At 33.9% G+C, this 12,638-nt stretch overlaps 1 protein-coding gene across 1 annotated transcript in view; it reads left to right on the forward strand.

Annotated features, from left to right (window-relative positions):
* Window positions 1-4,094: 4,094 nt before the first annotated feature.
* LOC150110503 (TNF receptor-associated factor 5-like) overlaps window positions 4,095-12,638 on the forward strand; it is a 101,643-nt gene continuing 93,099 nt past the window's right edge. The window contains exon 1 of the mRNA XM_090394227.1: window positions 4,095-4,516. Coding sequence (XP_090250353.1) covers window positions 4,304-4,516 — 213 coding nt within the window. The 5' untranslated portion in view covers window positions 4,095-4,303. The remainder of the gene's footprint in view (window positions 4,517-12,638) is intronic.

Genomic DNA, 12,638 nt, shown 5'->3' on the forward strand with positions numbered 1-12,638 from the left:
ATTATACTGCACAAAATTATACATGAAAGAATCTTTTGGAGGTATCAAGAAGTAGTAGTAGTAGTAGTAGTAATAATAATAATAATAATAAGAAGAAGAATAATAAGAACAACAACAACAATAAATAGAAGAAAAATAAGAAAACATTCGACTCCTTGCCGCATACTTGTTTTTGTAAATGTCAAGAAATTTTTGGAGTAAGTAAAAACATCAGAAAATTCATAACAGCTACCATGATCACGTGGAAAACTCAACTGTCAATGGAGGCAATACGAATATCAAAGGAATTTTCTAAGGTGAGTGACTCACTGTCATCTCTATTGTTTATCGTAGCACTGATTCCGTTAACATTAATTCTAAAGAAAAGTAGCCTCGGATATCAAACATCAGAGAAAGCAGGAAAAACGCATCCGTTTTTCCAGCTTTGTTATGATCTTACTATACGGAAAATTATCCAAAGAAACTGAGTCAGTACAGTTCAAATCTTCTGCGAAGACATTTGTTGGAATTTGGACCTGATAAATGTGCAATAGTCTCCATAATTCAAAGAAAAATAACAGCAAAATGCAAAATTTTTTCCGAGAATGAAGCCTATAAATACCTAGAAATTATTGAGAAGACGATATCTTGTGTTCAGAAGTCAAAATGAAAACATTTGAATACTTAAAGAGTCGGGAAAATTTTGAAGTCCAAACTGAATGAAGGAAACAACATTGTAACAGCAGTCAATACACGGGCCATCTCTGTAATCAGATACACAGCAAGGTTAATTGACTGGACACAAGCCGATTTGGATGTACTTGATTGTAAAACTAATGATGATGCCATGCATCTACGCAGTGATGGGGATCGATTATACATTGTCAGGAAAAGTGGAGGACGTAGTCTTTTATAAGTAAAGAAGACATTAGAAGAAGAAAAGCGAACCTTGATCATGATAAACATAGAAAAGGTGCTAGTTGAAGTTTACAAAAAAAAAAAAAGTAATGAATGTAGTAGTTAAAAAAAAAGTGATAAAGAAATGGCAGAACGATCAGAACGTTGTAAAAATGAGACATTCCATGGTCAGTATTTGAAAGATATTGAAAGGAAAGTTGACCATCATCACTTAACTTGGCAATTGCTTCAGTAGTGCGTCAAGAAAGAGGGAGAAGATCCGATACTAGCTGCTCAAGAACAAGAGATTGAAAAGATTCGTGACGACAGCAAATACAGACTGCACAGAGATAAAGAAAATGCAGTGGACCATCTAATTGGTTATTGCAGCAAGATTATTCATAAAGACCATAAACAAAGGTAAGATCTGGCTATAAAAGCTGTGTAGGAAATATGGTTTCCCAATTTGAAAACCTCTTGGGAATACGCAGTTTAAAAAAGTTATTGAGAATGAAAAATGCAAAGATATTATGAACTTTAAAATTTAGACAGGTAGATATCTGGGGGAAAAAAAAATGTTTAACATCACTATTGTCGAACAATATATGTGATTTTATCGATGTGGCAATACCAGAGGATAGTAGTGTAAAAGAAAAAAAATGCATGAAAAATTAACAAAGTGTAGAGATCTTGGGATTGAACTTCAACAACTCTGGAACAAAATGGCAAGAAGGAGCGATACCAAGAACATTTATGAAACATCTGAAAAAGGTGGGGCTACCAGATATAACATAATCTCCACACCAGAATACGACACTCTAATTACATGTCCCATTTTACAGCGATATCTTGTCGATTCCCAGGCCTCAGAAAATGACCGGTATTTGTCTCATCTGTCACTTGAAAATCTGATAATGATTTTTTACCTTATGATACTCTTCGACTGTGAACGCTGTTAATTGAATATAGAATATAATGATAATAATAATGAGTATCATTATTGTTATCATAAGTAATCATCATCATCATCATCATTTTTGCTATTTTTTCATAGCAAATACACTTAGATATTTGAAGCATTCTGTTTTACGTGCATTTAATTAGGGTGCCCATCCGTACTGTATTCACAAAAATTGTCCGGAGCTTTTAGAACCGTTTTTAATATCCAGTTTCCAAGATGACATGTTTTCATGTTATTTATAGAACAACAGCCTCCGTAAGTCATTCGTTATAGACGAACCCCTTTTGGTCGGAAAGACCAGGGTTCGATTCCCGTGAGGAACCTTTATCTGGTTTCTTTCGACGAAAGGTGAGTTAGTTGGTCTCATACAGGAGAAGGTTGTTGTTTTGCTTTGTTTTTAACCCGGAAACTCGGGTTTTTCGTCCCGGGACGAAAGTCATATGTGGATTTATTTTTATCACAGGAGTGTTAGATTTTTTTTTTTCTTTCCTGTAGTTTGCTAACAAGCTCACAATAAAAAACATTTCTTTTCTGAATATGAAAACCATTGATGAATATTATTCTGACACTGAAGGCAGTGTGAAAATAAATACAAAACTTCTACTGAAGCAAATGTCAAATTTACTTCATCAGAAAGTTTTCTCTTTATTGAAATTATGATGGAGCAAGAGGAAATAATCGATCGCATATTGACACAGTAAAATCAATGAGAATATAAAAACTTATTTCAAAGGAATGAAGTGCGATCATCTTCATGAGTTCAGGCGTAAAGAAAAACAATATTTAGAAGGATATATTCTTTTGAAAAGTTTATAAAAGCAAGCTACATCAGCCAGAACAAAATTCTTAGAAACAGAAATTACTGCGAAGTCTAACGGCAGTTTACTTATTTTTTACTTATTTAAAGGAAAATAATTTGGTATTGTACTTTAAATTTCACTTTCTTATTATTAAAAAAAAATGCTAACTTAATATATAACTTTATTTACTATTTATCATTTTTTATTTATTATTACTTAATTAGCTGCTACAAACACAAAAGTACCTTAAAATATCGTAACAGACGAATAAAGATACTTTTTTTAAATACCAATTTTCTTTCAATTTGCATTAATAGTATTTGTAGTCAAAATAGTGAACTTTAGGTAGCTGAAATAATGTTTTAATTTTTCTATGAAGAAATCTCGAACCTCCACCAATGTCCCATTTTTTTTTTTTTTTTTTTTTTTTTTTTGCGCCCAGGCTTAAGGTCGACAGATCTTTAGTTTTTCTAGTCGTGAATTTGAATATTAAAAACATATATTTTTGAATACAAAATTCCAATACTGATGCTAGAAATGATGGCTGGATTTTTTACGATTTATTAATAGGCTTTCTATCCAGACAAAAAAAAAAAAAAAAAAAACTTCGTATTAGTATTTTTAAGTAGAAATAGTCATCTGTTCACATTTCAAATGAAGCAACAAACATCCATTTCCTTCATTTTTTTTTTTTAATTGAAACGCACGTATAGAATTAGTAGGTCAATGACAGACATTTGGTCTCTAGAATGGCAGGGACAATCAGGTAAAAGTACCTACTGCCTTTTTTTTTTCCCCTCTGTGCCTTCGGGCCGATGACAGCAAAGAAGATGGTCATGGTTGTTGACAAAAGAGGGAAGATGCATCTGACAACAATGACTGAAACCGTAATGAATCTTGAAGGCTTATCTTCATTCCGCGCGATCGAACTTGTTCTTGAAAGAACAACAAGAGAAGCGACGACGAACTCCGCCTTCCTGCGAATTGTCTCAGACGTGAGAAGGGTCACAACACAGGATGTTAATTCCTAACGACCTACTGCAGCGTGGACTATTTTACTGCAACCTGTCCTGGCTTAATTAATCGTTAGGTCAACAACAGATCGGACGAAACATTCCATCCTCCAGCAACAAGTAGCATCAATTAGAGGGTTGGTGGGTTCTCAGCCGAACCGAACACTTCACGGCTGATGGAGACAAAAAGGTCATTCCAAAGTCAACGACCGGCTTTCTTCTTGACGGGATGAAATAGGCGTCGGTTTTTCACGGGAATACCGACCTACCACATGTTTTTCAGTCGCTATCTGGCCATTGTTTAGTGGTCGGTGAAAATATTTAAACTGGAACGTTCTTGGCGGTTCCTCTAACTTGTCATGCGCAAGCACGTGTCATGTAGGTGTAGAGCTGTGGCGAGGCAGTTATTGCGTATCGTGCCGTTCACCAGGTATTCACGCTGGGCCATACTGTTCGAGTTTACCTGGCCAAAGTCTAGAGCTTTAGTCTTATCTACGAGCCTACACAGCATACGATGTGGTGCCTTGATAAAGTGGCTCTTTCGATGACTGTCAGCAATTATCTGACGTTTCTTTCCGACGATTGCAAGTGGAGCGCTACAGAGTTGATTTGAGCCCGGTTCGCGCCAAGTTTGTCTGTGTGGCTGCCTGCAGATGGACGACATCCGCGCTTTACATTTAGAAGTAGTCGAGTTCACGCATCCGTGCCCCGGCGCATTCAAGTGCCGTCGGTGTCACGCGGTCAAGACAGCCCTCTTTCGGGCACGTTGTGGTCACGGCTTCTGCTCCCGCTGCATCACTTCTACTACTGAAAAGACAGCCACTTTCCGCTGCCCTGTTGACCTGCAGACCGTTGACAAGAGCGAAGTAAGTTCCTTTCTACTCATCTCGCTTTCTTACTGTTGGATATATGGAAGGGGAAAGCATCACCCTTAGGAATTGGGAGGGTAGAGTGTACACTTTATTGGCAAGTAATCCTTCTCCTCCTTTACAGCATCCGACCAAGAGGGAAATATCTTCTTTCATCCCTCTACAATAGGATCTTAGTAACGATCTTTGTATTAAATGATATAGGCCTATCTTTTTACGCGTGCACATGAATCTATTTTAGAGTTTAAATGCGAGAAAAGATTTATTTCGTTTAAGAACGTTTTCATTATTACGTTTATTTAATTTGCTTCCATTAAATACATATTTTAATGACAAAGTCTTAATATTAATCTAAACTGAATATATTAATACAGTTTAGGAACTAACGTTTTATAAAGATAATTACACGAGAATAATGCATAAAATTAATACATCTCGTAACCCTAATAATTTAATAATGTGATTTATATTTTAAACAAATACGAATATTGCGGATGGATGGCTTTCACCTCCAAGGTTTCTCATATCGCAGTGTTCGTAATTTGATAATTAACACAAATCTACAAATTAACAACATGGTATTTGGTCATTGTACTGAGATGCAATGTAACTGAAGTGTTAATTCGACATCGCTTGGCTTCTCCATGGAAAACTAATATTCGAAATCTACACCAAACTTAAACCATTTTCACATTCTAAAATATTAACTTTTAAATAGCATATTCATCCTGTTATTTGCATACACTTCGTTTCGAATTTCGCTAAACAAGGCTATAATCTTTCACACAGGTATGCAATAAATGACGTAATTTATGGTTAGTGGTCGGTAACACGGGGGGGGGGTCGCGCAGTTGTATTTCGTAAGCTGAAAAATAAACTAGGAAATAGGCGTATTTGCATGTTATAAATTTGTAATTATTTTTATTTTTATAGCCTTTGATTATTATTACCAAACGTCCCCCCCCCCTTGAATGGATCCAGTGGGAAATCGTTTTCAATCTCGCAAGCTAGATGGTTCATTTGAATTTTGTAGCTAGTTTCGTTTAATTCCAAACAGCGAATCCGTATAAGCACCTGAATTTGACTATCTTAAATTTATGCTGACAATAGGAAAGAACACAATGAGAACTTCTCGTAATTATATACTTAGCAGTTATATCTCGTTAAAAAATGTAAATAGTAAGTACTTGGGAAGTAGGAGAAGACTGGCTGCAATTTAGAAGAGGCTGCTTTACTGACATTATTTTTAATAATTATTGTTATTGCTGAAATTTCAAACTGGAATTTATATTCGATAATTAATGTCAACAGTGATACATTGGGGGATGTTTCTCGCTATTTTGAAAGTGCTCCGTTTTTTTTTTTTCTTTTTTCGTTTAAATTGGAATTAAAGCTTCAAATTTGGCACGCTGTATAGGTGGAATACCTGTGTCGAGTGAAAGTGACGAGTGGAACAATATTAAACTTAGAACAGGTGCTGCAACAGTTCGAATATTTCGATTTACTCGCCACAGCACCTGGTTTAGAGTTACTACTGGCTCTTAATGAACAGTGAATTGTTACTGCTGTTAGGACCTTGCTTCAAAGTGGAATTTACATTGTTAACAAATAAAAAAAATAGTCAAGTAATTAAATTGCTCAATTTTTTTATATACAAGATTTTTAATACGAACCGAGTAAAACAATCGAAGAATAATTAGTCCAAATAAGTTGATCAATGTGAACAAAGGGAGTGGGTCTGGTTAAAAGCGATAATGCCATAGACATTGATCCGATTCTGCTGAAATTATTAGCGTGCATTAAGTAGTCTACGGGAAAATAACATTCCGAATTTAGTTTAAATTATTGAAAGATGCGAAGGAAGCGATCCTTGCAGATTGCACTGCAAGGATCGCTTTTGATTGCTTTTTGAGCAGATTGAGATCTGTTGAGAAATTCAGTCCGATCACATTAAAATGAGAACTAAATTTCTGAGAGGGACCCTGTCATCACGTTTTCGGGTTTGGTCATATTCAGATAAATATGTTTTAGAGGTTAGATAAGTAATGTTTAGTTCATTCTAAGCTGAATATCATCACAGTAGCTCAATAAGTCCAATCAGGGTACAACAGGGTTCTTGGAATAAAAGTAGTCTGTAGTTCATTGCTATACTTAAGTCACTGCCATGACTCTTCAACGATCTATCCATTTCAGAGGTGGGGGGGGGGTAGGCCTGGTGAAACGACTTCATTAGCTGTATCCTGTCCTGCGATTATAACTGGTAATAATCATAGAAGCTTTGGTTAATTTTCACCCATGGGGAAATACATATGTCCGTCAAGAGTAATCAGCAATTCAGACTTATATTAATCGCTTCATAATCTACTATCCAACACCCCCCCCCCCTTCAATTTTGAAGTGAGAAATGTTCAGATTTGAAATAACAGTACTTTCGTTTCCACCATGTACTGAAGACATTTGAAAAGTCGGACTAGCACAGGATAAAAGCTCTTAATAATAATTTCTTAATAAAACTTAAAACGCTACAATAAAAAGAAAATGGAATTAGTATTATTACATATAAGTTTATCTTTGTGAAACCGAATTCATTTTTTGTTTATCATCGCATTTTTTGATCAAAGATGGAATATTCTAGCGAATGTTAGCAACCAAAGTCATGAGATTGCCACGGCCGATAAAATCAATTTCAGATATATATTATAACGCTCTTACACGAATGGATGTCTGCTAGTTCATGTATATATTGCATGGAGGAGAAGGGGGGGAATTATTATGGGAATTCAATAAGAGTGATGGTCATACACGTGATTTCATCGTAAGTAAAAGTACATCTTCCCCAGAGCTCGAAACTTGTGAAGGAAATAACCATATTATATAGAGATAACTGATCCATAATATTTATTTAATTTCCATCCTAAATTTTTCGAAATTGGTAGGCGGCCTATCTGCATCTTTCACCATTGAAGTCCAGTGCATTTCCACCTGTCTACCAGAACACACTTGCAGAACATTACAGCAATCGATATTGCTGAGTTTGTTCAAGGCAATATTATGATATGCATGTTTACGATAGTTGGTCGTAGTATACAGGGCCGTTTCTACATTTTGCAGGGCCCCTGAAAGTTAGTAACATTTATGGAAATTTTAAATGGAAGAATATCTTATTTGATTAAATAAATCAAATATGAAAAATATTTATGCACATAAATAAACAAGTATGCTCTTTAGCATCAATTTAAGTAAAGGAAAAAAAATTAGTTAAAAAAGAAATGTTTGTATGTACATGATATATTATTTTTTTATGTAAGTACACATTATCGTATAAATACGCTAGAACAATGATTTATTTAATAATATAAATAATAATATAAAAATATGAAAAAATATCCATTTTTACTATAAAGAATCAAATATACGTATAACAACTTATAAGATTTAAAAGAAATCTTAATATATTATATTTTATTTAACCTAATTATCAATAAAATTATCAATAACGCTTATCAATAAAATATCAATAAAATCATTTATAACGCTATCAAAATTGAAATTTTTTGCAATTTCATGCTCTATAGATATTATTGTCAGGGACGACAAACGTTCTTGAGACATAGAAGATTGCAAATAGGTTTTTATTAATTTTAATTTGGAAAATGACCTTTCTGCTGATGCGACCCTAACTGGACTGATCAATAATATTTTAAACGTCATAGTAATATTTGGATATTATTTTAAAATATTTGCAATTATGAATTTTAAAATATTATTGGGTGCATCTTCTGGAACAATATTTCTAAAAATAATGAATTCATTGTAAAATTCAGATTCATCAATATCTGTATTTAATTTTTGATACAGCTGTTTGAAGCAAAATTTTAATTCATTTTCTGTCATTTTTCTTATTAATTTCATATCATAAAGAAATCCAAATGATTTTTGGTGAATTTTACACAATTCAAATCTTTTTTTTGACGGACTGTAGAGCAGTATCTAAAATTACAAAAAAAAATTTATCCTAAAATTATCTTTGTTATCACCTATGTGTTTCATAATCAAAATTCAACATCAGGCGTTTCATAATCAAAAAATACTTTTCGACGTACTCGACTTTCTTTAAATTTAATTTCTATTTCTAATAGATTTGACAGTTCTTTAGCGATCTCAAACCAGCTATCAAATCCTGATATTCTCTGCTCTTCAAAGTACTGCACTAATTCTTTAATATGCTTAGTTGCTACGTCTATGGGAATTTTTGCATTTTGTAATACTTTGCTTCCTAAATTAACTTTTGACAAAAGCTCATACCAAATTTGACTTAGTATAAACTCAAATGAATCTATTTGTTCATATATTGAAACCACTTCTACTTTGATAGTATTATCTGATGCAGTTATAAATAATTCTTTTAGTGCTTTAAAAATTCTGGAATTTGAAAACGTACAGCTCTAAATGATTCTATTCTACATTCCCATTTTGTATCACATAACGGTTTTGGAGTTAATCGTTTCACAAATTTCTTTAATATGTCCCAACGTGAAGTTGAGGCAGCAAATAATGTATATGTATTTTTTGTATAACATTAAAAAATTTTATTGCTATAATTGATTTTGCGACATCCTCTAAAACCAAATTTAAATTATGATTTAATTTATTCAAAAGTGATTTTATATTTTCATATATACATTTTACCAGTAGTGTCATTAGTTGTTAAAGACGTCAAAAAGTGTTTACGAATTTCAATATCTGCTTCAAATATACGTAAAAATCTAGAAATTACTGAAATTTGCTCCTGACGACTAACATCAGGAGTACAATCGAGAATTATTGAATAGTATTTTGCCTGTCGTATCATATTTACAATATTTTGTTGAATTTTGGTTCCATTATCAACAATTATTGATTTTGCACAATGGGTGATAGATACGAATTTTGTTTCTCACCTATAATTTTTTTTTCAGAACATCGCATTAAATGATCTTTTAAAAGTGGATCAAATTCTGCAATTAATTCTATGATTCCAAACAAATTACCATTATAGGCTGTGTACAAAGTATCATAATTACTTCTAAAAGCTAAATTATGTTCGGATAAATAAAGAATTGCTGCTACTATTCGTCTTAAAACATTTCTTAACCGTTCTGCTTCAAATTTTATGACATTTTGATTTGGCTGATCAATTGTATTGTGATTTAATCTAACAGATAAGCTTAGGCGTTGATGGTTATTCATGACTTATTTTTCACGGCATTAACAACACCACAAACACTTTTATCAACAAAGATGTTTTATTAACGCTAATATTTCGCTGATTTTCAACTCAGCATCATCAGAGCACAACACACATGTAAACGCGACAGTGAGTGAGTGAAACAATATAATTGCAAAAGACAAAAGATCTAAAGTCCTATTTTTGGCGCCCTCTAACGAAAAAAAAAAAACAGCAGTTATCCAGGAGTTTTTCTTAGGATAACCGTCTCCCAAATTTTTGGCAAATTAATGCAACCATATTTGTTAAGGTTGGGAGAATTCTTCAAAGCCATTGCTGACTCAAAAAATAATCTTTCAGATCTATGACGACTCCTAAATAGCACATTCGTTTTCCTCCATCTAATCCTGTGTGAAGGAGTGTCCAAAGCGTGGTCTGCCAGTCCCGACTTGCCATAGTAATAGTAGCGAATGTATCTTTCATGTTCTTCCAGGCGGATGTTCACTGATCTTCCTGTTTGCCCATAATAGGCCAAGTCACAGTCACATGGAACTTCATACACTCCTGGGTGTGCTAAAGGGTGAAGGTTATCCTTTGGCGAGCGGATCAGAGTTGCCAGCTTGACATGAGGTTTGAAGGTGGTGTGAAGGCCATGTTTCAACAATACTTTGGCTATCTTTTCCGATGTACCTCTGATATAGGGAATAGAAATGGTCATGTTGTATTCTTGTGTATTAGGGGAGGGCCGAGTAATGGGCCTATGTAGTATTTTATCTATTTTGTAGGGATTGTAGCCGTTGGCTAAGAACGTATGGCACAGGTAGTGGAGTTCAGTGGTCAGAGCTGTATCGTTAGAACAAATGGCTCTGGCTCTGTGTGTAAGTGTTTTTAAAATGCCGTACTATTGGACTGGATGATGATGTGATTGTTTATGTAGGTATCTTCCAGTGTGTGTGGGCTTTCTGTAAATAGAAAAAGATAGTGATCCATCTGAAAGGCGGGTGACTAATGTGTCAAGAAATGGTAAACAGTTATTTGATTATTTTTCTACTGTGAAGTGAATTTTGGGGTGTTGGCTGTTTAGGTAGGTGACAAAAGCATCCAAAGTGTCTTGTCCATGGGGCCAGATGGCAAACACATCATCTACATAGCGCAACCACACTTGTGGCTTGTAAGTAGCTGTGGTAAGTACTTTGTTTTCAAAGCGTTCCATGTAAAAATTTGCTAACGGGGGAGAGAGAGGGGGGAACCCATAGCAGTACCATTAATCTGTTTGTAGAATCCCCCCCCCCCATGTAAAGTAACCTGCATTCATGGTAAATTGAAATAATTCAAAAATATCTGGGGGAAATTTAGACTTGATTAAATCAAGAGTGTCTATAAGTGGTACATTGGTAAATAGGGAGGTGACATCGAAACTAACCATTATGTCTGAATTTTTTAGGATTAGATTTTTAACCAGTGTTTTGAAATGGATTGAATTTTTTTACAAAAGTAGAGGAGTTGCCAGTAGAGGGGCAAGCGACTTAGCTAAATGCCGGGCCAGTTTATATGTGGGGGAGGAAAACGAATGTGCTATTTAGGAGTCGTTATAGATCTGAAAGATTATTTTTTTGAGTCAGCAATGGCTTTGAAGAATTCTCCCAACCTTAACAAATATGGTTGCATTAATTTCCCAAAAATTTGGGAGACGGTTATCCTAAGAAAAACTCCTGGATAACTGCTTTTTTTTTTTTTTTTCGTTAGAGGGCGCCAAAAATAGGACTTTAGATCTTTTGTCTTTTGCAAATTATATTGTTTCACTCACTCACTGTCGCGTTTACATGTGTGTTGTGCTCTGATGATGCTGAGTTGAAAATCAGCGAAATATTAACGTTAATAAAACATCTTTGTTGATAAAAGTGTTTGTGGTGTTGTTAATACCGTGAAAAATAAGCCATGCATTGTGATTTTTTAAATTCCATTCGATTTGTGTCCATTAATACATGCATTTCATGTGTACTGAATTTCGTTCGTGCGACTTTAATCTTCTACTTACATGTCGCCAGTCAGAAAAGCCATTATTAGATAAAAAAATTATCATCGGAAGAAAATAATTTGCAACAAAAACAAAAAATAGAGTTGGAAAAGTTTGAATATACAAGCCATCTTCTGTTTTGCTTCTCTCTTTTGCAATTGTCCTAACATACCGAGCTGTGTAAAAACACCTTTTTGTCATCTTTTGGAAAATCATTTTCAGTCGGAGGAGACGGTGGACCACGTTGTACAATTTGTGTTAGTGTTGCGTTGTTCAAAATTTTGGTCACGTTGCTGGATCATCAATAGTAAATAGTTCACCTTCCCCTGGTGTCTCAGTTTTAGGATCTTCAATATTCATTGTTTGACCAAACGTCTCAAGTTCTCCGCTTCCTTGGAGTATTTCAGAACTCTCATTATTAATTAATGTTGAAGCTGAAGAACTGTTTGTAGTTATTTCAGAACTCCCGTTATCAACTGATATATCTGAACAAATATATGAGTTCAACTTCATAAATTTAAATAGTGAATTTCTTTGACGTTCCTCATTTTCTTGCTTTCGCTTTCGTTTTTCATGCCCACTTGGGTATTTTCTTCCATAATAATCTCTCTCACGACTAGTCATACTCTAGAATTAAATATGATAGATTTAATTATAAAATAAATTAATAAATTAAAACAAAATTACTTACCTGATAAAATATATATAAAATAGATAATATCAGAAAATAAATAATTCTAATATAGATTGAAAACTCCTATTGAAGAAAAATTCTGATGTCGGATAACCTAAAACCAGTTTACAAAATATTTTTTTAAAGATGTTTTGCAAGTAATGTCACATAAGAAAATTGCCATGACAGTACGTGTATATACTTACTTGTTCATAAAATAATA

Source organism: Typopeltis vanoorti, chromosome 1 (assembly GCF_054136105.1).
Source record: "Typopeltis vanoorti isolate ZY-2024b chromosome 1, IOZ_Tvanoo_1.0, whole genome shotgun sequence".
NCBI classification, from domain to species: domain Eukaryota; kingdom Metazoa; phylum Arthropoda; class Arachnida; order Uropygi; family Thelyphonidae; genus Typopeltis; species Typopeltis vanoorti.